The sequence below is a fragment of the Lycorma delicatula genome, chromosome 5 (genome assembly GCF_047948215.1).
Source record: "Lycorma delicatula isolate Av1 chromosome 5, ASM4794821v1, whole genome shotgun sequence".
In the NCBI taxonomy this organism is placed as follows: Eukaryota; Metazoa; Arthropoda; class Insecta; order Hemiptera; family Fulgoridae; genus Lycorma; species Lycorma delicatula.
Genome location: NC_134459.1, coordinates 23,423,495 through 23,451,384, shown reverse-complemented (window position 1 = coordinate 23,451,384; position 27,890 = coordinate 23,423,495). Strand labels below are relative to the sequence as shown.

Below are 27,890 nucleotides of genomic sequence, written 5' to 3'. Positions count from 1 at the left end.
AAGGTTAGAGGGGCGTTCAGCTCCTGGTTGATGTTAGTATCCCACCAAAGCATGTCCTCTAAGCTGAATTCAGGGCTATTCTTAATCCTCAGAAAACTGTTCATCAAGGTTTGAGTTGCAAGAATTCAGTGAAAACCTGTTGCCCAGAATATTTGCTACGTCGTAAGGGTCATGTATTACGCAGCCACTCTCAACCAGATTTTGTATATGGTTGGACTTTCCAACCACGTTTCCTCTGATTTTGTTGATCTTGTTCCATACCTTGCTCATGGGAGTGTGGCTGGGCAGACATTAGATAGGACTACTCATTTGAATTTAGTCAACAAGGAGTGAATCTCCAGGAGGTGGTTGCCAGCATTAACTTGATTGTTTTTGCTAATGATCAATTTAACAGGATCACTGTTCATCAGAATATAGGTTCATGGAGTCTTGGATGCGTATAAGGTATTTTTGGAAGTGACTAATTTACTAATGGCTACAATATAGGTACTGATTGGAATATCCTCTACAGGATCTAGTACTATGTCTTGATTTTTATTGGGAAGTTAGTTTTTGGGGTGATATAACTCCCTGATTTCTTCATCTGTTTAGTAAGACGGGCATTATTTCCTGAATGACTGGCTTCACTTGATGGTTCATCATGATTATTCCAGATTATTTATAATCTGTTATTACTTCAGGTGTCTTCTTAGATACATTTTCACATATTGTTACTTGGTCATTCATACTCATAACTATTCCCTTGTACTCAGAGGAAGTGGTAGGATTGGAATGTTTGTTTACGACAATCTGCTGGGCCGAGCATTGAACTAGCAGAACTTAGAAGGTTGTGTTGGAGTTAGCTAGCTGTGTTACTCTCAACTGTTCATTATTTATGCCCTAGCAGGCTATTTTAAATATTATTTAATACTCACCAGCTCCAAGACAGGATCAGTCACAAATAATGTCCCTCACCAAATTCACAATACAATTAATACAAAGAAAATAGGTCACTCAAAGATACACAATAAAAACGTCATGCAAAAGCTGTGTTTTCCCCTATAGTGTACCTGATCACACTATAATTAACTTTAAGAAAAGTTGTTATCATAGTTTGTGATGAAACAGTTCAAAAACATCTACTCAATCTAAAAACATTAATTAATGTTCTGTTCAATTAATAGAAGAATAACAATCCCACCTAGTCATAGACTATTAAGCCTTCCAAATTTAATCATTTTAAAAACTTGATTTTAATTACCAAAAACATTAGATTTCAAAACTACAAATCTAAAAAACCCTTGACTATTTATACTATTTTGCATTAAATATAACTTTACTGTTTTTTAATTTACTAAGTTTTAAATAATCAGCTACTCATTTTTTTTCCTTTTTCACCTAAGGTTTCCTCCAATCATCTTTATTCATTGCATTGAATTTATTCTCAGTTAATTTCTGAACATCTGATGTAAAATACTGTGTTATGAACTACATGTCTTTTCGTAGCTGACCATACCATCTCAATTGGATTAAAATCTGGATAGTAAAGCTGAATTTTAAGAACTCAATGTCCATGTTTGTCTAAAAGTTCATCTAAGTGATTTTGTCTCTTTGTAGTTTTATGTAAATTAATTAATTCATATAACTGTGGCTTTTAACAGTGACAAAGTAAATGGAATATGATTATTTTCCAGTCAGTCAATCATGTCACTTTTTTTTGAGTTAATTTGGTCCTTATCAAGTAGTCTAATGTGTGATGGGGAAAATTATCTACCTGGTTGTAGTAGACTGTGGAGAAAGATTTGAGATTAATTTTCTAAATCCAATTTCAAAAAAATTGTTGACGTTCATGTGAGCATGATAGTCAATGCTACTTGAACTGACTTTTCAAATTAAAATTACATTGGGAACAAACTCCATTTCTTCTCTGGCGTAGAATATTATTAAATGATCTTATTTATTAATTGGTATTTTAAATCCTTCACTGCTAATCATTGAACCATAACTTTGTCGTTAAATGTGAAGTTGAAATATATGATTCATCTCAATAAACAAATGGAGACTAGTTTTCTGTAATTACTAATTGCCTTTAAATATCTAATTCTTTTCTACTGAAAATACAACACCAATCTCAATGGAGGAGTGGTAGTATCTCCGCCTTTCATCTGGAGGTGTCCTGGGTTCGAATCCCGGTCAGGCATGCCATTTTTCATACACTGCAAATTCCATTTCCACATCCCATGCACAAACTTCAAGCTTATGTTGTGATATCAAGCCCAAAAAATAAAAATTGATTTTCTCAATTAAAAGTTTCCTATTATTTTCAGTTTACACCACTTGAAACCTAGTTTTTTTTTTGAAATAACTGATAAAAGTTTTTGACCCAGATTCTTTAAAGTAGGCAATTCCTTCTCTACTGTGTAACCCCATTAACTCATCTTTTTACAATGCCTTTATCAAAACTAGTCAATCCACTGGCAGGTTTGAATCTTTTTTAAACATCTTTAATAAGCTAACATAATAATAGCTAATAATAATAATAGCTAACATAATTGTGATGTAGATTGAAGAAGCACTTTTCTTTCCTTTTTAAGTTTGTACACTTTAGCATGAAAACAAAAATAATTTTAAAAAATTATGAAATTGACTGAGTTTACATAAATATTCATTAACTGACTAAGTAACATAAACTAAATATCATTACAGGACACTAAAAACAAAATTAAATTTATTTATTTATGTTGATTATGAGACTTGACTTTCAGACAATGAAGTGATTAAACATAAGTAATGATATAATAAACTACCAATGTACACTACTCATTGATTTTATGTATTATTATTATTATTGATTTTAAGCTCGAGTCATATGCAAATTTATTTTATACTAATTGCATTAGTATATTAATTGCTTTTGTACTTATAACTTTTAAAATAAATACTTTTTACAACTGATATTAAAATCAATATGCATTAATATAAAATAAGTAAAATATATTTATCAGTGAAATAAATATACAATAAATGTGATATAAAATTTCTTACTCACAAATGATGGAATAAAAAACTGGGGAAAAAATATATATTTTCATTGTGTCTAACTTTTTTTTAATTTATTACTAAAACTAATTATACAGAGTTGCTGATATAGTACATTGTCATGGAAAAGAGTAGTACACATATCACAGCATTTGTCTGCCTCATATAGCCAAGCTTGCAAATTCGTCCACACATGATAAGATTTTCACATTAAAGAACTAATATTAATAGATATATCATCAAATATTAATGTATCAGCATTTTATATTTTAATAACCCATAAGAAATTAGAAATCCTGGAGTGAATTGTTTTGTAGGATTTTTAAATAATATCTCAAAATGTTTAATTGAAGGGAAAAAAAGAGCAGATTATTTCTTTCTGTTACATTTAAGAACAATTAATTGCACATGTACAAAATGTATATATATATTTTTTTTTCTTTTTCTATTCTCTTTTTCCTTTTTTTTTTTAATTAACAACTAACAATTCATTCCATTCTTTTATATTTTTAAACATCATTTGCTGTGCACCAATCATATATATCAGCAGTCAGCAAATAATAATCAGTGCAAAAAGCATAAATGTGTTGTTTTTTTTACTATGTAACAGTAAACTCGTCTCCAAGATAGGCAGTATCTTACAGAAGGCTTATAAATGCCTCTTGTAAGACATTACCTATGCAGGGATATTGCTTTTAATAAGTATTATTTAATTTTTATTTTTTGTGAATTAGATGATACCATATTCTTATAAAGACAAACTTTTTGAATCTTTAAGCGACTATAAAATTCCCGCAAATGAAAGTATAATTATGAATTTTTATTGCTGTGTTAATGATAGATTATAAAAAACCTTCCCACATACCCAGAAATGAGTTTGCTTACACTAATAAAGAATAAAAACTGTAATGGGAGATAAGTATTAAAATGAACAAAGCAAGTAATGTTTTGTATTAAAATTTTATAAAAAAACTATTAAGTAAAATTTTAATTTAGATTAGTGCAAATATACTATGCATAACTGTTAACTGTTGTACTGTTACATTGTACTGTTGTACTGTTAATTGTTATACTATGTATAACTGTTATAACAGTGCTCCATGATAACTGTTCATGAAAATTGTACAAAGTTATAAAATTATTAAATGACAAACTGAAATTGAATAAATATTACAATTTTTCAAAACTTACTTCATGTTTTCAGTCACTCATGTAACCAACCACCTTCTATAACTAGTGTTACTACTGAAAATGTTATTAAATTTGGTTCAGTTTTTTACTCAAAAAGTCTGCAGTTTTAAATAACCCAAACATAAATACTAAAAATATGAAACTCCCAAGATAATAATCAGAAGCGAATTATAATCTACAATTTATTCCAACAGTTTGTCAGATTTAAATATTTATAAATGCATAATATAAGTTATCTGCATTACCTACTGTACAAAGTGAAACCTATTTCAGTACTATTGCTATTTTCTTTTCTGTCACTATTTACAGGAAAACCAGATCCACCATATAACTGTTCATCAAATAACCACAGCCAGACATGGCTTCTTGTTCGTTGTGCTGCTGGCTTTGATGGAGGATTACCACAAGTGTTTGCTGCCGAAGTTTGGCAGGGTAAAGGCAAAGCTGGACATTTAGTAACAAATCTTACTAGTCATGGGGTGCCAGATTTTCATTTGAAAGATCTAGAACCTGGTACATCTTATACTGTTTCAATATATTCTAGCAATGGGAAAGGAAGGAGTAGCGATTCTATTATGTTGTCAGTTTCTACATTAGGACACACCCATCACGAACACAGAAGAACTAGTGGTATGTTATAATCTCTTTCAACTTTATACTAATTTTATGTTTATAACAAAATATTGTAGTAAGGCAGAATGTAGCTTGTACCGGTTACTTTTCAACTTTTGTTTAGAAAAAATAATTTAGGAATTGAAACTCTCTAATTTAAAAGAAGGAACTATGATGAACTATCAAAAAAAAGGGGGAGTTCTTAAGATTCGTCAATGATATTGCTCTTTTAGCTGGAGCAAAAATTCAGTTAAAAAAAATTGTAAATGTTATGGATTTATCTCTAGGTAAGAAATTCAGTTTAAAAATGGATATGATTAAAACTAAATAAACGAAATGTGACTGAAAAAATATAACTGAAGAATTAAATATTAGGTAGGTGAATATAATATACAAGAAGTTGCAGAATTTTGCTATCAAGGGAAAGATATCTATAATTACTTTGTTATTGACAGTAAGAACATACAAGTAGTAAGATAGAAGTCAAAAGCAGATGGTAAAAGCAAGAAAAAGTTTTATTCAGAAAACAAGTCTGTTTTTATTTAATATAAATCTAATAAAAAAATTTTCTTAAAAATGTTTTTGTGAAGTACAACAATTAGACAGTATGAAAAGTAAAAAAAAAAATAAAATAGTAGAGACCTTTAAAATGTAATGCTACAGGAGGATGTTGAAAATTAGTAGGGATAATAAAATGAAGAGGTCTTCAAGTAGAAGAAAAACGTAATTTGTGGCAGAATCTTGTAAAGAAAATATCTGCATTTGTAGGTATGAGTTATATTAAAACAGCAAATCTCAACCTTCTTAGATCCACAATCCACAAAAAGTAAAAAAAATATAATAAATATTTCACTACTGTCAACTCCAACCCAATGAAACCTAATTAAAACTATTTAGCTGCATTGATAGTGACAGGTATGAACATGCATGTATGAAATGTACAAACATAGGCAATTTACAGGTTCCAACTTGATGTGTATATTCCTTGAGATTTGGTCTGCTTGCATAATATTCGCTGTGAGACCATCATGTTTAAACATGCATGTAATATGTTTGAACACGTCATGCTTCAGTATAAAAGAAGCGTAAGGGATTACAGAACATCAGTTTAGTTTCGAATGCAAATCGTGCATGTGGTGCCTTTATTTAAGTTTCTTAAAGCATAGTTTCATTGAAAATAATAATTGAGGTTTTATTTTTTAGTGTGTGGTCAAATGGTATAGCTATTAGACAGATTTCATAAGAAAGCTACCTATTTTTTTTTAAATTAGATTCTTATCTAAAATGGATAAAATTGTGAAAAAACAAAGTGAGCCATCTACATCCAGGGAATTGATTGGTAAAAATACAAGATCTTACAATGACTGTTATTTAAATTTTGGTTTTACCACATTGAATGGAAATCCATAATGTGTTGTTTTCTTTCAAGTCCTCTTTGATGAAAGCATGAAGTCATCAAAATTAATTTGACACTTGGAAATTAAACATCTGGATCATAAAAACAAACCCTCGGAATTTTTTAAAGAAAATTAAATACTTTGAGAATTTAACAAGCTTCTATCTATAAATCAAGCCAACACTGATAAAAATACAATTGAAGCATCTTATTTTTATGGGTTTAACCCATACAAATCGCAGGAAAGTTCATATTGCCGCTGCAGTTGATATGATCAGTGTTTTTTAGAGGTATGGAAAAGCATCAAAATTTTAAAAAATTCTGCTCTCTTACAGCACAATATCAAGGCATGGCTGCTGATTTTCATGATCAGATATGTCAGCAAGTGAGTTCAAGTGAACTTTTTAGTATTCAGTTTGATAAATCAACAGATGTGGCAAAAATGTCTCAGTTCTTATGTTTTGTGAGATATGAATCTAATAGGGGCAGATCAATCAAAGAAAATACGTTGTTTTGTAAATCAATACCTGGTCATGCAACAAGACTATGTCTTTTTTTAATTTTTTATGAAGTTAATGAAATCTATAAAATAAATTTGATAAAATGTATTGCAGGAAGTAATGATGGTGCAAAGGCAGTTACAGAAAAGAAAAATGGAATTCTGAAAAAATTAAAAGATCATTTTATACCAAGAGCGGGATGGACGCACTACTTCTGTCACAGACACTCTTGCCACAAAAAAATATGCCTCAAAATCTTAAGCAAATTCTTTGTAAAGCTGTAAAAATGGGTAAATTAAAAAGTCGACCATTACAGAATAGGCTGTTTGCTAAACTATGCAATAAAATGGGCAAAAAGGAAAAAATGTTTCCATAAGAGGCAGATTGTTATGAAGGGGAAAGTATTAGCCCAGTTATTAAAATTGCGAGATGAATTAATATTTTTCTAGGATAAACAAATGCTATTCTCAATATTTTTACAGAATAATGAGTATATGTTGCTATTGGCTTACTTATCTGATGAAATTACAAGGACATGATAAAACATTTTATTAATGACAGACAAAGTTTCAGACAAAGTTCATACAAGTTCATTAAGAAGCTTGATATATGGATTATTCACCTTCAAAGCAAAAATTTTGATATGTTTCCACTCACTTCCGATTATATTGAAAAAGATTTGGATGAAGAAGACACTGTTATTCATCACAGTTTGGATAGTATGAAGGGCATTTGTGCGAGGTAATTATTCAGTCGGTGAAGTAAGATAAAAATGATGTCTTGATCAGTTGAGTATTGAATCCACTTAGTAAAAATGTTGTTGAAGCTGCTAAGTTACAATTTGAGATTCATGACCAGCTCATCAAAATATCTGACAATAAAACATTACAACAATACAGCATTGTGCACATCTGAAGATTTAGATACATTTTGCCTTTCTTGTCAAAGTGAATATGGAAATTTAGTCACAGAAGCATTGAAAATACTAATTCCCTTTCATCATGGCTTACCTCTGTGAAAAGGGTTTTTCGTTATGGTTGCATTAAAAATTTAATGTAGGAATCATCTTTTATCCCTTGAAAACAATTTGCTTTTGTGTGTTTCTAACATAGATCCACATACGGAAAAGCTTTTAAATGTAAAACAAACGCAACCATCTCATTAATTTATTTTCTTTATATGTGTACTTAAAAATGTAAGTAAAGTGTTTATAATAAATGATTTTTTTATCAAAATATGATTATTATTGTTTACATGTAAAGTTGTAGGCTAATTTCGTGATCCCCTATTGATATGAAAGGGGATCATCCCCAGGTTGTGAAAAAACTTGTATTAAGAGATACAAGATGTAATAATTATGTTGTACTTTCAAAAGATTAGCACAGAAATAAAAAGAATTCAAAAAACATCAAACTATCCTCAAAAAAAAATCATTTTTAATATTTGAAAATTTCAGTTTATTGTTAAATTTTTTTTTAATTGCTTTATTTTTTTTGTAATTAGGAATTTTAACAGTTGTTTTTTTTTAGTTTAATTGCTTCTTATCCCTGTTTTTTATTTAATCAATTCAAGAACTGCAAGCTGTTGCTCAATTAATAATAATTTTACCCTCTCTCTTTTTTTAATGATGAGGAACAGATTTTTTTAATGATTGGAAAATACCAAGCATGTTGGGATTCAAGCCTAAGTTTTGTCAAATGAAAGGTGTAGATCAGTATCATGGATATCAGCAAAGTAGTACCTTTAAAAATAAATATTCATTTGCAATAATATATATTTAAATTGTTCTTTAAACCAGAGCAGTTTTTCTGATATTTTTTTAATAATATTTATAATTTTGTTTATTTATAATTTCTTCTTTAATAACAATAATGTTACTCATTTTGCTTTTTACATCTCTGATAATACAGAAAATACATAACTCGGAAAACACTCAATTCTGAATAGTTCAGTCACTATTATACTACTTATTGAGTATGCTACTCACAGTCTTTTCTAGACAAAATTAGTTGTAGAATTACTATAAAAATAGAATGACTCTTATTAGTACTCAAAAGCTCTTAGGAACTATATTTTAGATTTGACAGATCTCTTCTAGTTTAAGTTTAACTTTCTGCATTACATAAAAAACTTGATACGGCCATCATCTTGAAAATTGCAGCCAAGTTTCTTTGGAAGTTTTCCATTTAAGAATGTAGTGGATAGTTACACTAAAGAAGCAGAACTTTTTTTATTTTAAGGGCATATCCCTGTAATATTCATATACTATATGTTATATCACATCCAAGAGACTTGAAATGTGTCACTTTTTACAGAACTTTGTCGTGAATCTCAGTTTTTGTTCTTATTAGCCATCCTCTCTGAAAAGCGAGCATTTTGATTGTGATGAAGATATTTCCATGTTGTATTGTTTACTCAGATGACAGAGAATGAAATAAGTAAATATTTTATTCTGATCAGTACATAATATAGATCACACAATTAATATATATAACAATTAATATAATGATTAATCATTAAATCATGATAAATTCTATAACCACTCTATATAATGTAGATAATAATCACTGTATAGATCACATCATGTATACAGTTTTTTGAGGGTTTCATTCAGACTCATAAATTAGCAGTTGGTCATCTGCATATAATTCTGTTCAAGAACGTGTTTGATTTTAATACATGAAAGTACTTTTTCTTCCCAACATTTACAAGATCTCAATATAAATTAAATAATATGGAAGATAAATCAAAATGTTGTTCGACAGCTCGGTTTACATAACGCTTTCTGTCAATGTCTTTCCTATCTGTATAACAATTCTTTATCTTTACTTATGTTTTAAATATATATTTCTTTATCTTTATATATTTTTTTTTTTGTCTTCAGTCATTTGACTGGTTTGATGCAGCTCTCCAAGATTCCCTATCTAGTGCTAGTCGTTTCATTTCAGTATACCCTCTACATCCTACATCCCCAACAATTTGTTTTACATACTCCAAACGTGGCCTGCCTACACAATTTTTCCCTTCTACCTGTCCTTCCAATATTAAAGCGACTATTCCAGGATGCCTTAGTATGTGGCCTATAAGTCTGTCTCTTCTTTTAACTATATTTTTCCAAATGTTTCTTTCTTCATCTATTTGCCGCAATACCTCTTCATTTGTCACTTTATCCACCCATCCGATTTTTAACATTCTCCTATAGCACCACATTTCAAAAGCTTCTAATCTTTTCTTCTCAGATACTCCGATTGTCCAAGTTTCACTTCAATATCTTTATATATGTCAGAAGCAAACTGAAAAATCAGATTTATTGCAAAGAGCCTACAACATTTTGCAATGCACCAGACAAATTGAAAAATTATCTAGCAATTTCTAATTATTCTGATATTTTTCAGGCTTATTATAATGAGCCCATACAAGTTTAGGCTAATTCGAAAATGTGCAATTGTTTGCACAATTTTTCTTCCAAATCAGTGTGTATTTGCAAAGAAATTATAAATGTAATCTAACCTAAGCTCGCCAGTCAAGGTTAGCAAGCAAAGCGAGCGTAGGTTAAGTTTTGTTAGATTATATTTATAATTTTAAGCAACAATTCATTTACATCTATTTACCTCTCTTTCTTTTTTTATTTTTTTTTTATTTACCTCTATTTAACATTTACCTCTATTTCTATTTTATGAGCAATGCTCTTACAGAAATGTAAAGTAATATAGGTAAAATTTGGTAGATTGAAGCGAGCATTTACTAAGTGTGACATTAACTGCAGTTTGATATTAGATAAAATAAAGAACTCTAAAATATTTTATTATTTTATGATACGCTTAAAGCAAAAGTCTGCTGTTTCTTATTGATTAATTATGTTGCTTAATAATATTTTAATTTCAGATGATGTCTTTTCTGCCAATTCAAGATCAGTTATTTATGGTTCACTTATTGCTATTATATTAGTAATCTTGATTATACTTGGAGGGGTAGTGTTCTTTCTAGTCCGTAAAAGAAAACGAAGAATCTTGTCTAGACGCCAATACAGTTCAACTGAGGAATTAGAAAAAGCAAGATCAGCTCAAATTACAGCTACTACAACAACTACATCTATAGAGGATGATAGAAACCCAGATGTAATCCCACAAACTACAGGTAAATAAATTTTATCAGTTTGGTAATATATTACAAAATACTTTATTTTATTAGCAGTTATTTATAATTATTTATATGAATTTTTAGTCTTATAAAAACATAAATTCTTATTTATATTATTTTGTGCATGTGCATGCGCATGTGTGTGTATGTATATGCCAGTGTAAGAATTTTTTTAATTGTTTAATAATGACATTTTTTAATACCATTTTCATTGGGAAACATTCACTCTGTGTGAAATATATATGCTTTTTTTTTTTTTTGTCTTCAGTCATTTGACTGGTTTGATGCAGCTCTCCAAGATTCCCTATCTAGTGCTAGTCGTTTCATTTCAGTATACCCTCTCCATCCTACATCCCCAACAATTTGTTTTACATACTCCAAACGTGGCCTGCCTACACAATTTTTCCCTTCTACCTGTCCTTCCAATATTAAAGCGACTATTCCAGGATGCCTTAATATGTGGCCTATAAGTCTGTCTCTTCTTTTAACTATATTTTTTCCAAATCCTTCTTTCTATTTGCCGCAATACCTCTTCATTCGTCACTTTATCCACCCATCTGATTTTTAACATTCTCCTATAGCACCACATTTCAAAAGCTTCTAATCTTTTCTTCTCAGATACTCCGATTGTCCAAGTTTCACTTCCATATAAAGCGACACTCCAAACATACACTTTCAAAAATCTTTTCCTGACATTTAAATTAATTTTTGATGTAAACAAATTATATTTCTTACTGAAGGCTCGTTTAGCTTGTGCTATTCGGCATTTTATATCGCTCATTATATATTTATTTTTATTCGTCCATCTTTAGTAATTTTACTTCCCAAATAACAAAATTCTCCTACCTCCATAATTTTTTCTCCTCCTATTTTCACATTCAGCGGTCCATCTTTGTTATTTCTACTACATTTCATTACTTTTGTTTTGTTCTTGTTTATTTTCATGCGATAGTTCTTGCATAGGACTTCATCTATGCCGTTCATTGTTTCTTCTAAATCCTTTTTACTCTCCGCTAGAATTACTATATCATCAGGAAATCGTAGCATCTTTATCTTTTCACCTTGTACTGTTACTCCGAATCTAAATTGTTCTTTAACATCATTAACTGCTAGTTCCATGTAAAGATTAAAAAGTAACGGAGATAGGGAACATCCTTGTCGGACTCCCTTTCTTATTAGGGCTTCTTTCTTATGTTCTTCAATTGTTATTGTTGCTGTTTGGTTCCTGTACATGTTAGCAATTGTTCTTCTATCTCTGTATTTGAACCCTAATTGCTAAAATAGACATATTATTTTAATGCATACTGCAACTAGAATCAACTAAACTGTAGGAAACTACCCTAGAAAATGGAAAATGAAAAAAATATAAACCAAGTTCATAAATGCAAAACCTTTTTTTGCTATTACAACTTTGGACATGTTTTACACTCACTCGCTGGCTATTTGGATCTCTACTATTTTTAATTCATTAAGTGTTTTCATCTCAGAGACTTTAGCAGAGCATGAGATATGTCAGTAAGGTTCACTGACAATTTATATACAGACAAATAAAATTATAAATATTTAATATATATAATTTTTAATTTATATATGCATGTCTCTCTCTCTCTGTATATATATATACACACACACACGTATGTGTGTGTGCTCCAATGGTAAATTTAGTTACACCTCCAGGAAATGTAAGTGAATCAACTGTTTGGAATAATTTAAGTAGCACCAACAGTGGTAGTATTTTATTAGCATTGTGTGTGTGTGTGTGTGTGTGTGTGTGTGTGTGTGTGTGTGTGTGTGTGTGTGTGTGTGTGTGTGTGTGTGTGTGTGTGTGTGTGTGTGTGTGTGTGTGTGTGCGTGTGTGTGTGTGTGTGTGTGTGTGTGTGTGTGTGTGTGTGTGTGTGTGTGTGTGTGTGTGTGTGTGTGTGTGTGTGTGTGTGTGTGTGTGTGTGTGTGTGTGTGTGTGTGTAGTTGTTTTATTATGTATATTATTGTGAAAAAAATTTTTACTTAATTTGATACTAATTTACAATACTAGAATTAACAATAAATAAAAACAATTTTATTTTATAATAAAATTAATGCATAAATCATCAATTTACCTTTCACAAAACACAGTTGTCACACAATTTCACATCTATCAAAAGGAACTTTTCAGTAGAATAAAATTAGTTCTATTAAAAATTATTTAAACTTTGTTTTTGAAACAAGCAGACAATATTTTTTTTGCTAATATTTGCATTTTGATAGTATTTATATTAATATAAATATATTATCAAAAATATGGGTACTTGCGTTATCAGAAATTACTACTCCATCAATTATCAGAAGTTTACTACTCCATTTATGTACAATTTCTGTCAAATACATTCAGCCTATATGACATTCAGAATACTCTTCTCCACCACATTATTTTTTAGGCAATTTAAGCCAATTATTAGGGCTGTTGTTATTTTAATACTTTGTTTTTTATTATTAATTTTTTTAATATCTTCATTTTTCTTTTTAATTTCAGATATAGAGATAATGGCTCCAATGGTAAGTTTAGTTACACCTCCAGGAAATGTAAGTGAATCAACTGTTTGGGATAATTTAAGTAGCACCAACAACAGTGGTAGTATTTTATTAGCATTGCCCACTACATCTTTAAAAGATTACCAACACCAGTCAACTTTAGCAAGGATGCGGCAGTCATTACATCTGGTATTATAATACAATTTTGGTGATATATATACACACACACACACACACACATGTGTGTGTGTGTGTGTGTGTATAGTTGTTTTATTATGTATATTATTGTGAAAAAATTTTTACTTAATTTGATACTAATTTACAATACTAGAATTAACAATAAATAAAAACAATTAATATTTAATCGAACTGAATGTAAAGTGGTGGACATGAAAATAGACACAAAATTTCAACATTAATTTTCTGCCATAACTCGGCTATTTGTTAACCGATTTAAAAAAAATACAATGTTATTTTGTTCAAAATAAAAGGCTTAATATTACATAGATTCTGATAAAATTAATATTTACGGATATATAACGGATTGAAAAATAAACCGGACCTTCATTTTGTAATTTGAAAAGGTATTTAATTCCTGATTTTTTTCTAATTTTAAAATTTTATTACCAAGACACTTACCAAATATTAATGTGATTCGTCTATCCGAACTTGAGATATACATTTTTATATAAAAATAACATAATGGCAGACAGCGGGAAAACTGTTAGAGAAATCGCTATTTTTCCTAATGATATTTTTTGTTTAGTTTTACAAGAAGAATGCGAAAAAGTATAGCCAGCCCACCATTTTAGAAACACTCTGTATATATACCTCTCCTGATCACCTAGATTATATACGAGGTGCTACCCAAAAGTTCGCAGAATTTGAATTTGGAGCGCGAACCATTTCTGGTACAACCTGCTGCCGCTAGATGTGGCTAACAGTTCTTTTTGTGAATCAGTATTCCAACAGCTGTGACGGTGAGAGGCTGCGTTGTTGGCTTTCGTGCGGTTGTGTAACGTTGTGTTTTACTGCTTCGGCGAAGTTCTAAATGGCAGATTTTAAAGAGCAAAGAACCTGCATCAAATTTTGCTTCATGCTTAAAAAACTGGGGCAGAAACCCACCGCATCCTTGTGGAAGCATTTGGTGACAATGCTATGAGTAAAAGTAAAACTTTTTTGTGGTACAAACGATTCGAAGATGGACGAACGACAGTTGATGACGATGAGCGTTCAGGAAGACCATCAACAAACGCAACACCGGAAATCATCGCGAAATTGCGAGAGGCTATTGTTGCAGATCGTAGACAAACAATCCATAATGTCTGTGCAACCGTACAAATGTCATATGGGACCGTGCAACGCATCTTGTCGGACAATTTGAACATGAGACGCATTGCTGAAAAATTCGTACTGAGACTGTTGAACAGCGACCAGAAACAAAATCGCGTAGCTGTCTGTAGTAAATTGAAAAATTCAGCAAGAGATGACCCTAACTTCATCTCCAACATCATAACCGGTGACGAGACATGGGTGTACGGGTATGACCCTGATACTAAGCAGCAGTCGTCGCAGTGGAAGTCGCCAAGTTCACCGCGGCCAAAAAAAGGAAACGCCAAGTTCGCAGCAACGTAAAGTCCATGATGATTGTTTTTTTGACATCAAAGGCATTATCCATAGCCAATGGCATTATCCAAACTGTCAATGGGATGTTCTATTGTGAAGTTTTGAAGCGGTTACATGAAAGCATTAGGTGCAAACCTTCAGATCTGTGGGGTAACAACAGCTGGGTTCTACACCATGACAACGCGCCCGCGCACACATCGCTAGCCGTTCGGAAATTCTTGGCTTCCAAAAAGACAGTAGTGATTCCCCACCCACCCTATTCACCTGACCTTGCCCCGTGCGACTTTTTCTCTTTCTGAAAATATAATTTCAATTGAAAGGCCGTCGTTTTAACACAATTGAGGAGATTCAGGTAGAAACGCAGAACGTGCTTTGAACACTTACACCTGCATACTTCCAGGGATGCACGGAATCATGGGAAAAACACTGGGATCACTGTATCAGTGCCCAAGGGGATTACTTTGAAGGAGACAGTGGAAATTGTAAGTTATGGTAAGCTATTTTATTTTTATGGTAAAATTCCCCGAACTTTTGGGTAGCACCTCATATATATAATACAGTAATCCTTAGCTAGCAAAAAGCGACGTTCTCTTATGAAAATTTATTTATTTATTATTTTCAAATGCAATTACAAACAATTACATATTTTATTTTAATAGTAATAACAAAAAGAAAATTCAGTAAACAATTTCTACAATATAAAATAACATGTGTAACTTGTATGAAAATTTAGGTACTTCCGTGGACAAATTTGTGTCGAGGGTTACCATTACAATAACACTTTATAAGGTGAAACAGGAATTCTGAAATACACGCCAGTAACTTAAAATAACAAGAACAATCTATTGTGATTCTAAAATAGTAATTTATCTTAACAATTTCCTCAGTAATTAGATTAGAATAATAACTTTTCAATTTCATCGAATTCTACCAGCCGTAAAAATAACAGAGCATTCTCTAAAGTTTTTTGATTCCTTTACATCATTACGTAACAAAATGTATACCTTCTTACACAATAAATAAAACTATGAAATGAATAAGACTATCTATGCAGTTCCAATTTTGGCAAAGGTAACAAATTTATTATTCCTTCTTAAAATATTCTTGACATGTGTGTGCATTACTCAACAAGGGTATATTACTCAAAGGTATATTATACCTTTTATAAAGAATTTTTAGGACTAAAAACTTACAAATATCTTAAGGGCAATATGTTAAGTTTTTTAAAAAGTAGAAAATATATGCTAAATCTGTTTTTATTTGAAATCATTCTAATTACATGTTTTTATTTACCAATAATGGCTTATATTAGAATAATACATATTTCCCCAACAAGTTATATATGCATTAATCTCGATTCTATGATACATATCAATATTATACTGAAAAGAATAATCTATTTTATTTTGCTTTGTCTTGCTGCAGTAATTATTTTTTTTCTTTTCAGGAGGGCGATACACCACCAGCAACTGGAGTAAAAACCAGCAGCAGTTTCAGTGGTAATGAATTGCAGCAATGGGTTTGTTGGTCTAATCCACCACTATTGCCACATCAGCAGCAAGAAGTTATATTAACTGGACAGAATACACCAGTAGCTGCTTCATTACCACAAAAAAATGCAGAAACACAGACACCATTGGAAAGTTCAGTCTAGGTATTATTTTTGTCTATTATATTTTGTCCTTTAATAATTCTTCTTGAATTCAGAATGTTGTTAAGTTTTTGAATGACTAAGCTGAATATATATTTCAATATTACTGTCTCCTTTTGATCTTAAAAAACATATTATTATTAAAACGTAATAAAAGATTTATTTTTGGAATTTGAATTATAAACTTTCAAGAAACTCATTACAGTATGTGGGTGTGTGTGTGTGTGTGTGTGTCTTTAAATTTATTTGATACCTTGAAATAGATAAATGGATGTACTTTTTTCTTTTTTTTTGTAATTTTGTATAATTTTGAAGAAACATTTGTTTATACAAAAAATTACAAAAAAATATATTATTTTATATAATAAAATAATTTTATAAAATTTATAAAAAATATATATATAAAACTATAAATTATAAAAAATTTATAAGTTTTTGAACAAAAACAGTTTGTTTATACATTTCCTTGCAATTCATAACTAAATGAGATATTTTTTACAAATCTGGTTAAATTTTTTTACTTTTGATTTATTGTTTTAACTTAAAGTGTACAAGAAATTCAGAAAAATTATGACTTCTCAACAAAAAAGGGAATAATTATTTAATAAGATTATTTTTAAGTTTATTATCGATCAGTGAAAATACCAAGACAGAAAATAAATAGCTTAATTACAAAAAATTGTCTTACATATTTTTTCAGTGTTAAATAATCAGAAGAGAATTATTAAATACTAAAACGTTAAGATTACATGAAAATTTTTTAATAGTAAAAAGATCTTATTCATAGGTAGTAGAACAAACTGTTCTAGTAATGAGTAATAAGGTTATTGAAATTAACTGTTCATCTAGTATGAAAAGTTCTTTTCATACTAAGAAAATGGCCTTGTTAAGTTTTTATTATCAACTGCTGTTATATAAAATTGTTTTTTTTTTTTTAATTTCGGTCTGTTGTATTTTTTAACAGCTCTCTAATGATTACATATTTCATTGAAAAAAGGTTCAATAAACCACACTTACCTTCCATCAAAATGGATTCCTTATTGTCAGTATTACATTACAAGAGAAAAGATGTTTTATAAAGCGATATAAAAATGTATAATTTTATATTATAAAATGCTAAAAAAAGAATAATAGTCACTTATTCCTAAATAATATTAATTTCTGCCTCTATGAAATCAAACAACAGAATTGTTTTCATATAACTTCATATTCAAAGTATTGATTTTGACATACAAATGGGGCCTTATTTAATTACATTTATATAATGTTGCCATTTCTAATATATACTCAAAATATTTAAAAGATTTTCCCACCAATTTATTTAAAATGAAATTAAAAGGTTTTCTTTTACATCAACTCCATCAATGAATTTTTAAATAATACTAATTAAAAAATTAAAAAACCTGAATTTTCCGAATTCTGTTTAACATTTACATAAATATATACTCAAATAATTTTCATTAATGCTTTCCCAATTCTACTTATTTTTTAATTAATATATTCTGATATTTTCCTTAATATCCTGTTTTTATTTTATAATAATCCTTTTTCCTTCAGTAAACGAGCCTTCAGTAAGAAATATAATTTGTTTACATCAAAAATTAATTTAAATGTCAGGAAAAGATTTTTGAAAGTATATGTTTGGAGTGTCGCTTTATATGGAAGTGAAGCCTGGACAATCGGAGTATCTGAGAAGAAAAGATTAGAAGCTTTTGAAATGTGGTGCTATAGGAGAATGTTAAAAATCAGATGGGTGGATAAAGTGACAAATGAAGAGGTATTGCGGCAAATAGATGAAGAAAGAAACATTTGGAAAAATATAGTTAAAAGAAGAGACAGACTTATAGGCCACATACTAAGGAATCCTGGAATAGTCGCTTTAATATTGGAAGGACAGGTAGAAGGGAAAAATTGTGTAGGCAGGCCACGTTTGGAATATGTAAAACAAATTGTTAGGGATATAGGATGTAAAAGGGTATATTGGAATGAAACAACTAGCACTAGATAGGGAATCTTGGAGAGCTGCATCAAACCAGTCAAATGACTGAAGACAAAAAAAAAAATTTGTATCTGTTGTGATGCTCTACTGATCAAGGTTTTACTACAATTTCCTAGGCAAATATTTTTTTATCTGTGGAGTACTTATCTACCTATTCCTACATGATTAATATTATTTATGTAGTATTAATATTATGTACTTGTCAGAATATAAATTAAATTTAAAAAGATAATATTACATTAAAAACAAATAAATTAAAGTCAAAACAAACAACATTAAAAAAAAATTACTATAATGAAATTATAAAAAAAAAAATTAATTATAAAAATGAAATTATTATAATCTTCTCTTCAAAAATTCCTAAATTGAATGGGTTATAATTTATATATATATATATATATATATATATATATATACATATATATATATATATATATATCCTCAGTTTTATATCCTAAATCAACTGTGACATATCATTTTTAATGTAATTTGAAATAAATGACAAATAATACTTTCCCTTTACAATATTAAAAGGACACCTTTCCGACTCTGTGTCACATCTTCAGTTTCACTCACACTTTAGTGTCACTGTTTTAGGTTTCACTATTTAGTAATATATTTATTTTGTAAATAAATATATAAATATAATATTTATTCATATACATAAAATAAAATATAAATTATATATATTCGTGATAAAAAAAAATCCTATCAAATAATTGACAGTCAAAAAAAAATGAAATAGAAAAATTGGGTTAAACAGAATTAATAACATCTTTTAATAATTAATAAGTAAAAATGCTCATAAAATTTGTGGTGGAAAATTAAGATTTTCTACCAAAATTAAGATTTTGGCTATCTCAGTGGTAGAGTTCTTGCTTCCTTATGCTTATATTATTATTTTCTTAGGTAAGGAAATAAAGAATATAGATTTCCCTATGTAAAGTTATGATAAGGACAAAAACCTCTGGTTTTATGAATTTGTCCTTACTTTTGGTTCAATTTACTTCAGACAGGTTAAAATTTGTAATCGCTATATTTCAGTTGCAACTGATTACTTCATTTTCACTGATGTGAGCATTTTGGCAATTGGACATAGCGTTTGTGTCCTTCAGCCACAAAATGAGATTTACATAATTTTTCATTTTCTTTCTCTCTTTGAATACTATGTAATTTTCAATCTCTGTTTAGTGAAGATAAATTTTGTTTTCAAAAGAAATTATTATAAAAACGTTCTATCCAAGAATTTCTAATTCTTGCATTATATTTCATATATACTAAGTTTTAAATCATAAATCAACTGAGGTATTATTTTTAATTTAATTTGAAATAAATAACACTTACCCTTTATAATTAAAGGGACACCTTTCCCTTTCTGTATCACATCTCATCAGCTATCGTGTAAGTCATTTTTATTAAAATCATATCTTAGATGAAATAAAAGCATCTACTAAAAGTAAAATATACTTACTCCTATAAATAGGTGAAAGAATTTATTATTTTTCAAACATATTCTCTTTGTAATAATCAGAAATTATTCCATTTTATCAAAAGATAAAAATAAAAATTGATTATAGAAAAACATTTTTAAGACCATCTAAAGTGTACTTTGTATTTAATTATTTTAAATTCTTTAATTATTTCATTTTCAGGTACTATAAAATGTAATAGAAACTATTTTTAAATACCTCAAAAATAAAAGACTTTTTCTCTCCTTGTACATGGACTGTTTTAAAGAATGATCACATAACATATAAAATTGTCAAAGTGAGAACACAAACAGAATCTAAATGGTAAGTAGTTTTTTTTTATGAAGTTTTAATTTTGTTTCACAAGAAGATGTACAGAAGAAATATATGGAGTCATGTAACAGAGTATGTACATTAAAAATGTAAGTAATGTATAAAATCATGAAGAAATATTATAAATTTCTGTATGTTGAAAGTTATAAGGAATGACCATATTATGGATACATGGATAACTCATGTTTAAGAAACTGTAAAATAACACCTCCCTCTATGAATCATGAGACCTTGCCGTTGGTGAGGGGGCTTGAGTGCTCAGTGATACAGAATAGCTGGACCGAAGGTGCAACCATATTGGAGAAGTATCTGTTGAGTGATCAACATCAGTCAATCCTCTGAGTACTACGCAGCTGAAAGCAATGGAAAACTACAGCTGCTTCTTTTCCAAGAAAATGTAGCTCTCTTCATTTTCATATAAAAATAATGCCTTCCTTGGTAAAATATTCCGGAGGTAAACTAGTCCCCCGTTTGGATCTCTGGATGGAGACTACTAAGGAAAAGGTCACCAGAAAATTAAAAAATAACATTCTACGAGTCTTAGCATGGAATCTTAGAAGTCTAAAAAAGGATGGTAGGTTAGAAAATTTAAAGAGGGAAATGGATAGGATAAATGTAAATGTACTAGGAATTAGCAAGGTTCAGTGGGAAGAGAAAAACGACTTTTGGTCAGGTGATTATAGAATAATTAACTCAGCTTCAAATAGTGGGTAGGCAGGAGTCGGTTTCATAACGAACAAGAAGATAAGGAAGAGAGCAGAGTATTTCAAAATGCATAGCGATAGAATCATTGTAATAAGGATAAAATCAAAACCTAAACCGATGACTGTTAACTTCTATATGTGCTTACAAGCACCCATGACTATGATGAGGAAAAGTGTGTATACAAAGAAATTGACAAAGCAATTAAACACATAAAAGGAGATAAAAATTTAATAATAGTTTGAGATTGGAATGCAAGCATTGGAAAAGGCAAGGAAGGATATATAGTGGGTGAATACGGGCTGGTCAAAAGGAATGAAAGCGGGGACTGACTTATAGAGTTTTGCACAAAGTATAATTTAGTAATTGCCAACACCTGGTTTAAAAATCATAATAGAAGAATATACACATAGAAAAAACAAGGTGATACTGCAAGGTATCAGATAGATTATATCATGGTTAAGCAAAGATTTAGAAACCAAATTGTCGACAGCAAAACTTACCCTGGAGCAGACATTGATAGTGACCATAATTTAGTGTTAATGAAATGCAGATTAGGGTTTAAAAACCTGAAGAAAAGGTATCAGATAAATCAGTGGAATTTAGAGAAGCTTGAGGAAGACAAGGTAAAGATGATTTTTGAGGAGGACATCATAAGAGGTCTGAGTAAAAAAGATAAGGTAAAAAATGTAGAAGAACAATTAATTTAAATAATTAAATTATTATAATAAGATATTTCTTATCGTAATAAGAAAGGGAGTCCGACAAGGATGTTCCCTATCCCCGTTACTTTTTTTTCACATGAATATTAAAAAGGAAATTCTTGAATCAGCAGAAGCGAACTTAGGTGGAATGAAGAGAACTGGTAGAAAACCTTGAATTTCAGACGATATATTGCAGCTGATGGATGAACGTAGAAAATATAAGAATGCTAGTGATGAAGAAAGTAAAAGGAACTATTGACAATTAAGAAATACTATAAACAAGAAGTGCAAACTAGCGCAAGAAGAGTGAATTAAAGAAAAGTGTTCAGAAGTGGAAAGAGAAATGAACATTGGTAAAACAGATGGAGTATGCAGGGAAGTAAAGGAAAATTTTGGGGTACATAAATTAAAATTTAATAATGTGTTAAATAATGATGGTACACCGATATATAATATGAAAGGCAAAGTCGATAGGTGGATGGAATATATTGAAGAGTTATATGGAGGAAATGAATTAGAAAATGGTATTATTGAGGAAGAAGAAGAAGTCAAAGAGGATTAAAAAAGGAGATACAATATTGAGATCTGAATTTAAGAGAGCATTAAAGGATTTGAATGGCAGAAAGGCTCCTGAAATAGACGGAACACCTGTAGAATTACTGTGCAGTGCAGGTGAGGAAGCGATTGATAGATTACACAAACTGGTGTGTAATACTTATAAAAAAGGGAAAGTTCCATCAGACTTCAAAAAGAGTGTTATAGTCATGATACCAAACAAAGCAGGAGCAGATAAATGTGAAGAATACAGAAGCTAACTGTAATGTTAAGCTAACTGCTTAACTAGCCATGCATCAAAAATCTTAACTAGAATTCTGTTCAGAAGAATTGAGAGGAGAGTGGAAGAAGTGTTAGGAGAAGACCAATTTGGTTTCAGGAAAAGTACAGGGACAAGGGAAGTAATTTTAGTGCTCAGATTAATAGTAGAAGGAAGATTAAAGAAAAGCAAACCAACATACTTGGCATGTATAGACCTAGAAAAGGTATTCGATAATGTAGAATGGGAAAAAATGTTCAGCATTTTAAAAAAATTGGGGTTCAAATACAGAGATAGAAAACGACTGCTAATATTTACAGGAACCAAACAGCAACAGTAATAATTGAAGAACAAGAAAAAAGCCGTAATAAGAAAGGGAGTCCGACAAGGATGTTCCCTATCCCCGTTACTTTTTAACTTTTACATAGCACTAGCAGTTAATGATGTTAAAGTACAATTTAGATCCGGAGCAACAGTACAAGGTAAAAAGATAAAGATATTACGATTTGCTGATGAAACAGTAATTCTAGCTGAGAGTAATAAGGAGTTAGATGGAACAATGAACGGCATGGATGAAGTCCTATGCAAGAACTACTGCATGAAAATAAACAAGAACAAAACGAAAGTAATGAAATGTAGTAAAAATAACGAAGATGAACTACAGAATGTAATAATAGGAAGAGAAAAAATTATAGAGGTAGAAGAATTTTGTTATTTGGGAAGTAGAATTACTAAAGATGGATGAAGCAGGAGCGATATAAATGCTGAATAACACAGGCAAAACAAGCCTTCAGTCAGAAATATAATTAGCTTACATCAAAAATTAATTTAAACATCAGGAAAAGATTTTTGAAAGTATATGTTTGGAGTGTAGCTTTACATGGAAGTGAAACTTGGACGATCAGAGTACCTGAGAAGAAAAGATTAGAAGCTTTTTAAATGTGGTGCTATAGGAGAATGTTAAAAATTCAGATGTATGTGGATAAAGTGACAAATGAAGAGGTGTTGCAGCAAATTGATGAAGAAAGATGCATTTGGAAAAATGTAGTTACAAGAATAGACAGATTTATAGGCTGCATATTAAGGCATCCTGGAATAGTCACTTTAATATTGGAGGGACAGGTAGAAGGAAACAATTCTGTAAGCAGGCAACATTTGATATATATAAAACAAATTGTTAGGGATGTAGGATGTAGGGGGTATACCAAAATGAAACGACTGGCACTGGATAGGGAATCTTGGAGAGCTGCATCAAACCAGTCAGATGACTGAAGACAAAAAAATATAATACAGAGTAAGTAGCAGCAAAAATATTTACAAATTACACACAACTTTTAAATTCTTCATAATGTTTATAATTCTCATTTATTTTTTATAAATTATTTTCTCCAGTATCATGTTGACCCTGTTTATAGGAACTACCATTAAAACTATATTAAAAAGTTCTGCATTAGCTGTCCAAAATGGATGGACACATCGATTGCAAATATCTTACTTTAAATATGGGAATAATCAGTGCAATTTACTTATGTACTGTTATGAATCTTGTAAATAATATTTCTGTTTTAAACAGCATAAAAGTTTTGGATTTCTTGTTAAATGAAAAATTCTAATGGAAAGAATGTCACATTACATTCAATGTCACATTGATCTTGACTTTTAATCTAATGTTAAGCTTGACATCATTGTTTTATATGTTTCTGAATGACCTTTGCTTAGAAAAATAATATCCACTTCTATAAAACCAGGTAACAAACTTTCTTCAAGAAAGAACTTCATATACTTTCATACCCACTTAATTAAATAGTAGTAACAATCTAAGAACTGCCAACCAATTTTATTTAAAAATAGATTTTAATGTTGTTTTTTTTACAAGAATGAATAAAAACTCTTGGTGAGTTTTTAAAAAAAATAGATAAATTTCTACTTTATTTAATAAACTTTACATACTGTAGTAATATTTTTTTAATTTAAGCCTTCAAATTATTTTCTTCTGTCCTAAATTTATTAATTTCGCTTAATTTCTCTGTAAGCTTCTGTGGTGATTTATTTTGTCAAGCAAAAAAAAAAAAAATAAAGAAAAAAATTGCATTTTTTCTATTTCATAAAATTTATATTTACGTACAATAATCCCTTAGTTTGATTTTCACTATTTTGAATTTGCATGGTTGATTTCATAACACTGTCCCTGTTCCTTGACTTAATGCAGTAAGAATTACTGTATATAAAATAAAATAATATTCGTGAAAGAATTCTTAAAATACACATCGACTTATATACATGTATAATGCAATAAACAATGAAGCAGGTTTTCCCTTTCAATAATAGCATACTGAAGTGTGTTAGGTTGGTAATACTGTAGTGTTTGGTTTACAAACATTTTAATAATCACAGTCAACCAGCCATTAGCTGTTCAGGGAATATATTGTGTTCTGATTTTTCTGTCTTACGTTATATTACTGTGCAGTATATAATTCTGATCGGTTTGTGTTCAAGACATGATACAAAGGCCACACACAGTACTTACAATATTTGTAATTTATTGTGTGAGATATCTCAGGACTTTATTGTGAATAATTTACATATTACCTTTTTATTGTATATATTTTGTGTTTTTAACAATGAAAGAAAAGGAAAACTATTATTCTTGAGACAAAGTTGGAAGTGATGAAAAAACATGATGATGGTTTACGTAACCATTGATATTGAAAATCATCTTGGCCTTGTTGAATCAACAGTTCGTGCAATAATTTAAAAAAATATGTGATGTGGACAACACATGACTTCCATGTACATATTTTTTTTTTAAGATCAGAGTTTAACAATTATTAATAAATCAATAAATTTAAATTAAAAAAAAAAAGTTAAAAAAATATATGTATATGAAGTTGGATTTGAACCAATGTGTGCATGAATCAGCATGTGATGCTGATCCAACACGTTTAGACGACATAACTACTTGAGCAATGTGAAACAAAATTACTATAAACTAATAAAAAATGCTGATGCAGACATCACAAAAAATGTGATGCTATGTGGTTTCCACCACAATGAAATTGTGTAACTGTCCTCTTCATTAAAGAATTGAAGGATTGTATCTCACTTTCAAATTAAATAAGTTTAAATGAAGTGCAGCAAAAAATGGATATATATATATATATAATTTAATAGGTGTACAAGGAAGTCCACATCAGATTTTTTTAGGTTTTCAAGTACAATAACCTTGTTAAATGACTAATAAATTCATATAGATTCTGTTATAAAAATTGTACAGTATTTAATCCTGAGAAAATTGATGTAAAAAAAGTGTTTGAAAAAGAAAAAAATCAACTTTATATCATTTCAAACAAAACAAAAGAAACTTAATAGAGAAATGTTATGAATTTGTTAAAACTAAAAGCAGCGGATTTTAGATAGCTGAATTTGCTCTATAACCAAAATATTTAGCTCTAGACAGCTGATTTTACATTGCGCTTCTCAGGAAGACAACATTGCTAATCATGTGGATAGAATTTCCATAAAACAAAATTTCTGGGTTTTTTATTACATGACAATATTTTTTTTAGGTTGATCAAATTACTTTCATTAACAACAAAATCAAATCACTTGATTTCATTTTGAATCATATTAATATAACATCATTAATAAAGCTTTTCATCATTATTGAATATTTATTCTGATAATGTTTCTTAGAGTTTATGTATCTATTGTTGAAGCTCCCTCAAAAAAAAAATGTAAATATATATTTAATATACATATTATATGTTTTTAAATATATAATATAAATTGCAGAGTGCAGTTTATTCTCTTAGGAAGGCTATATTTTCATATTATGTATTATTCTCTGAAACTGTTGGCTGACTTCTAAAGTAAGTACTATAAACTTTCAATATTGGATACTTAATGATTTGTTTTTTTGCAGGTTTGTTAAATGATACTCTACTTTACTGGCTGATCAGCATTATGAAATTTGTACTGCTATTTTTGCAGTGTAATCATCTTTAATCTAATGTAGGTTTATGTATCTAGTTTTTACATAATTCTAACTTATGCACTAATCACAAAAAATTACTTTTGTTGTAAATATAATAAGATAAATGTGAATAAAATTAGTTAGATATGCCAAATTTATCTTAGCATATGTAAAAGTTAACTTTATTGTTTGTGGAGCTTTATTGTCATACTTGGATCACATTGGAGGAAATCACATACAGTCACTTCATTGAAATGACCTGCACAGCTATATTTTTATGCTGAGATAATTTTGATAAATTTTACTTTTTATTAATCAAAGTATCTGTGATAAATTAAAAAACTTGCTCAATGTATTGTATTTTTATATTGAAATAAATTTTTGGTTAAATTTCAAACAATGTTTAGTTTATTTAATAATATTTGACATCCATAACTTTACTTTTACTTTAACTTTGAATCTTTTTAACTTCTAGGTAATTCCTTGTCTTTTTGAAAAAGTATTCCTAAACTCAGTATTCGAAACTACACTCTTACATTCACAAAACAAATATAAAAATCTACGTAATCAAAGGTTTTCTTTCAAAAATAATTTTATGAATGTAGTATTTATGAACTTATATTTTTACAGAAAAATTGTTGAATTTTAAAACTTGTTCATAAATGTGCTTTCAAGCAAATTGTGCTTTTCTAATGAAGCTTTTCAAAACATTTTATATTTTTTGGTATAATTCTCAGATAAATTGCTCAATTAGATTATGTTTCTATTTTATTTTGCTTTTTCTTTAGATTACAATTTAAACGTATCACAGTATGATTTCATGCTATTATAGCACATTATTCTGTTACCAAGCTAGTCAGTCGTAAATGGTGATTGCTTTGTATTTTATTTTGTTTTATTTTTATTTATTTTATTTTTTAACTGGAATAAAAATCAATTGAAAGTAGACAATTAATGTAACATGATTATAATCACTCATTAACATGCTCACCCTTCTCGTCACTTCATTTGGGAAAGTTTTCCAGATCTATATGCATTTTACCCAAAATATTTTTAGAAAATGGAAAACACATTTGATTTTCTATTTTAAAAAACTGACAATAACATGAAAATTAGAATTTAATTTTAACTTATTATGTGTACTCACTGTACTTACCTAATTATCTAATTTTAAACATGCTCTAAAAATCGAAAATTTAGGTGGCAGTTATTCTTTTAGTTTAGTATTTTTTTGTGGATTTCTGAAAAATTATC

At 29.3% G+C, this 27,890-nt stretch overlaps 1 protein-coding gene across 1 annotated transcript in view; it reads left to right on the top strand.

Annotated features, from left to right (window-relative positions):
• Positions 1-27,030, top strand: part of LOC142324752 (neural cell adhesion molecule 2-like) — a 725,167-nt gene extending 698,137 nt beyond the window's left edge. The window contains exons 11-16 of the mRNA XM_075365693.1: positions 4,519-4,839; positions 10,603-10,854; positions 13,367-13,554; positions 16,439-16,645; positions 20,294-20,434; positions 26,586-27,030. Coding sequence (XP_075221808.1) covers positions 4,519-4,839; positions 10,603-10,854; positions 13,367-13,554; positions 16,439-16,645 — 968 coding nt within the window. The 3' untranslated portion in view covers positions 20,294-20,434; positions 26,586-27,030. The remainder of the gene's footprint in view (positions 1-4,518; positions 4,840-10,602; positions 10,855-13,366; positions 13,555-16,438; positions 16,646-20,293; positions 20,435-26,585) is intronic.
• The last annotated feature ends 860 nt before the right edge of the window (positions 27,031-27,890 follow it).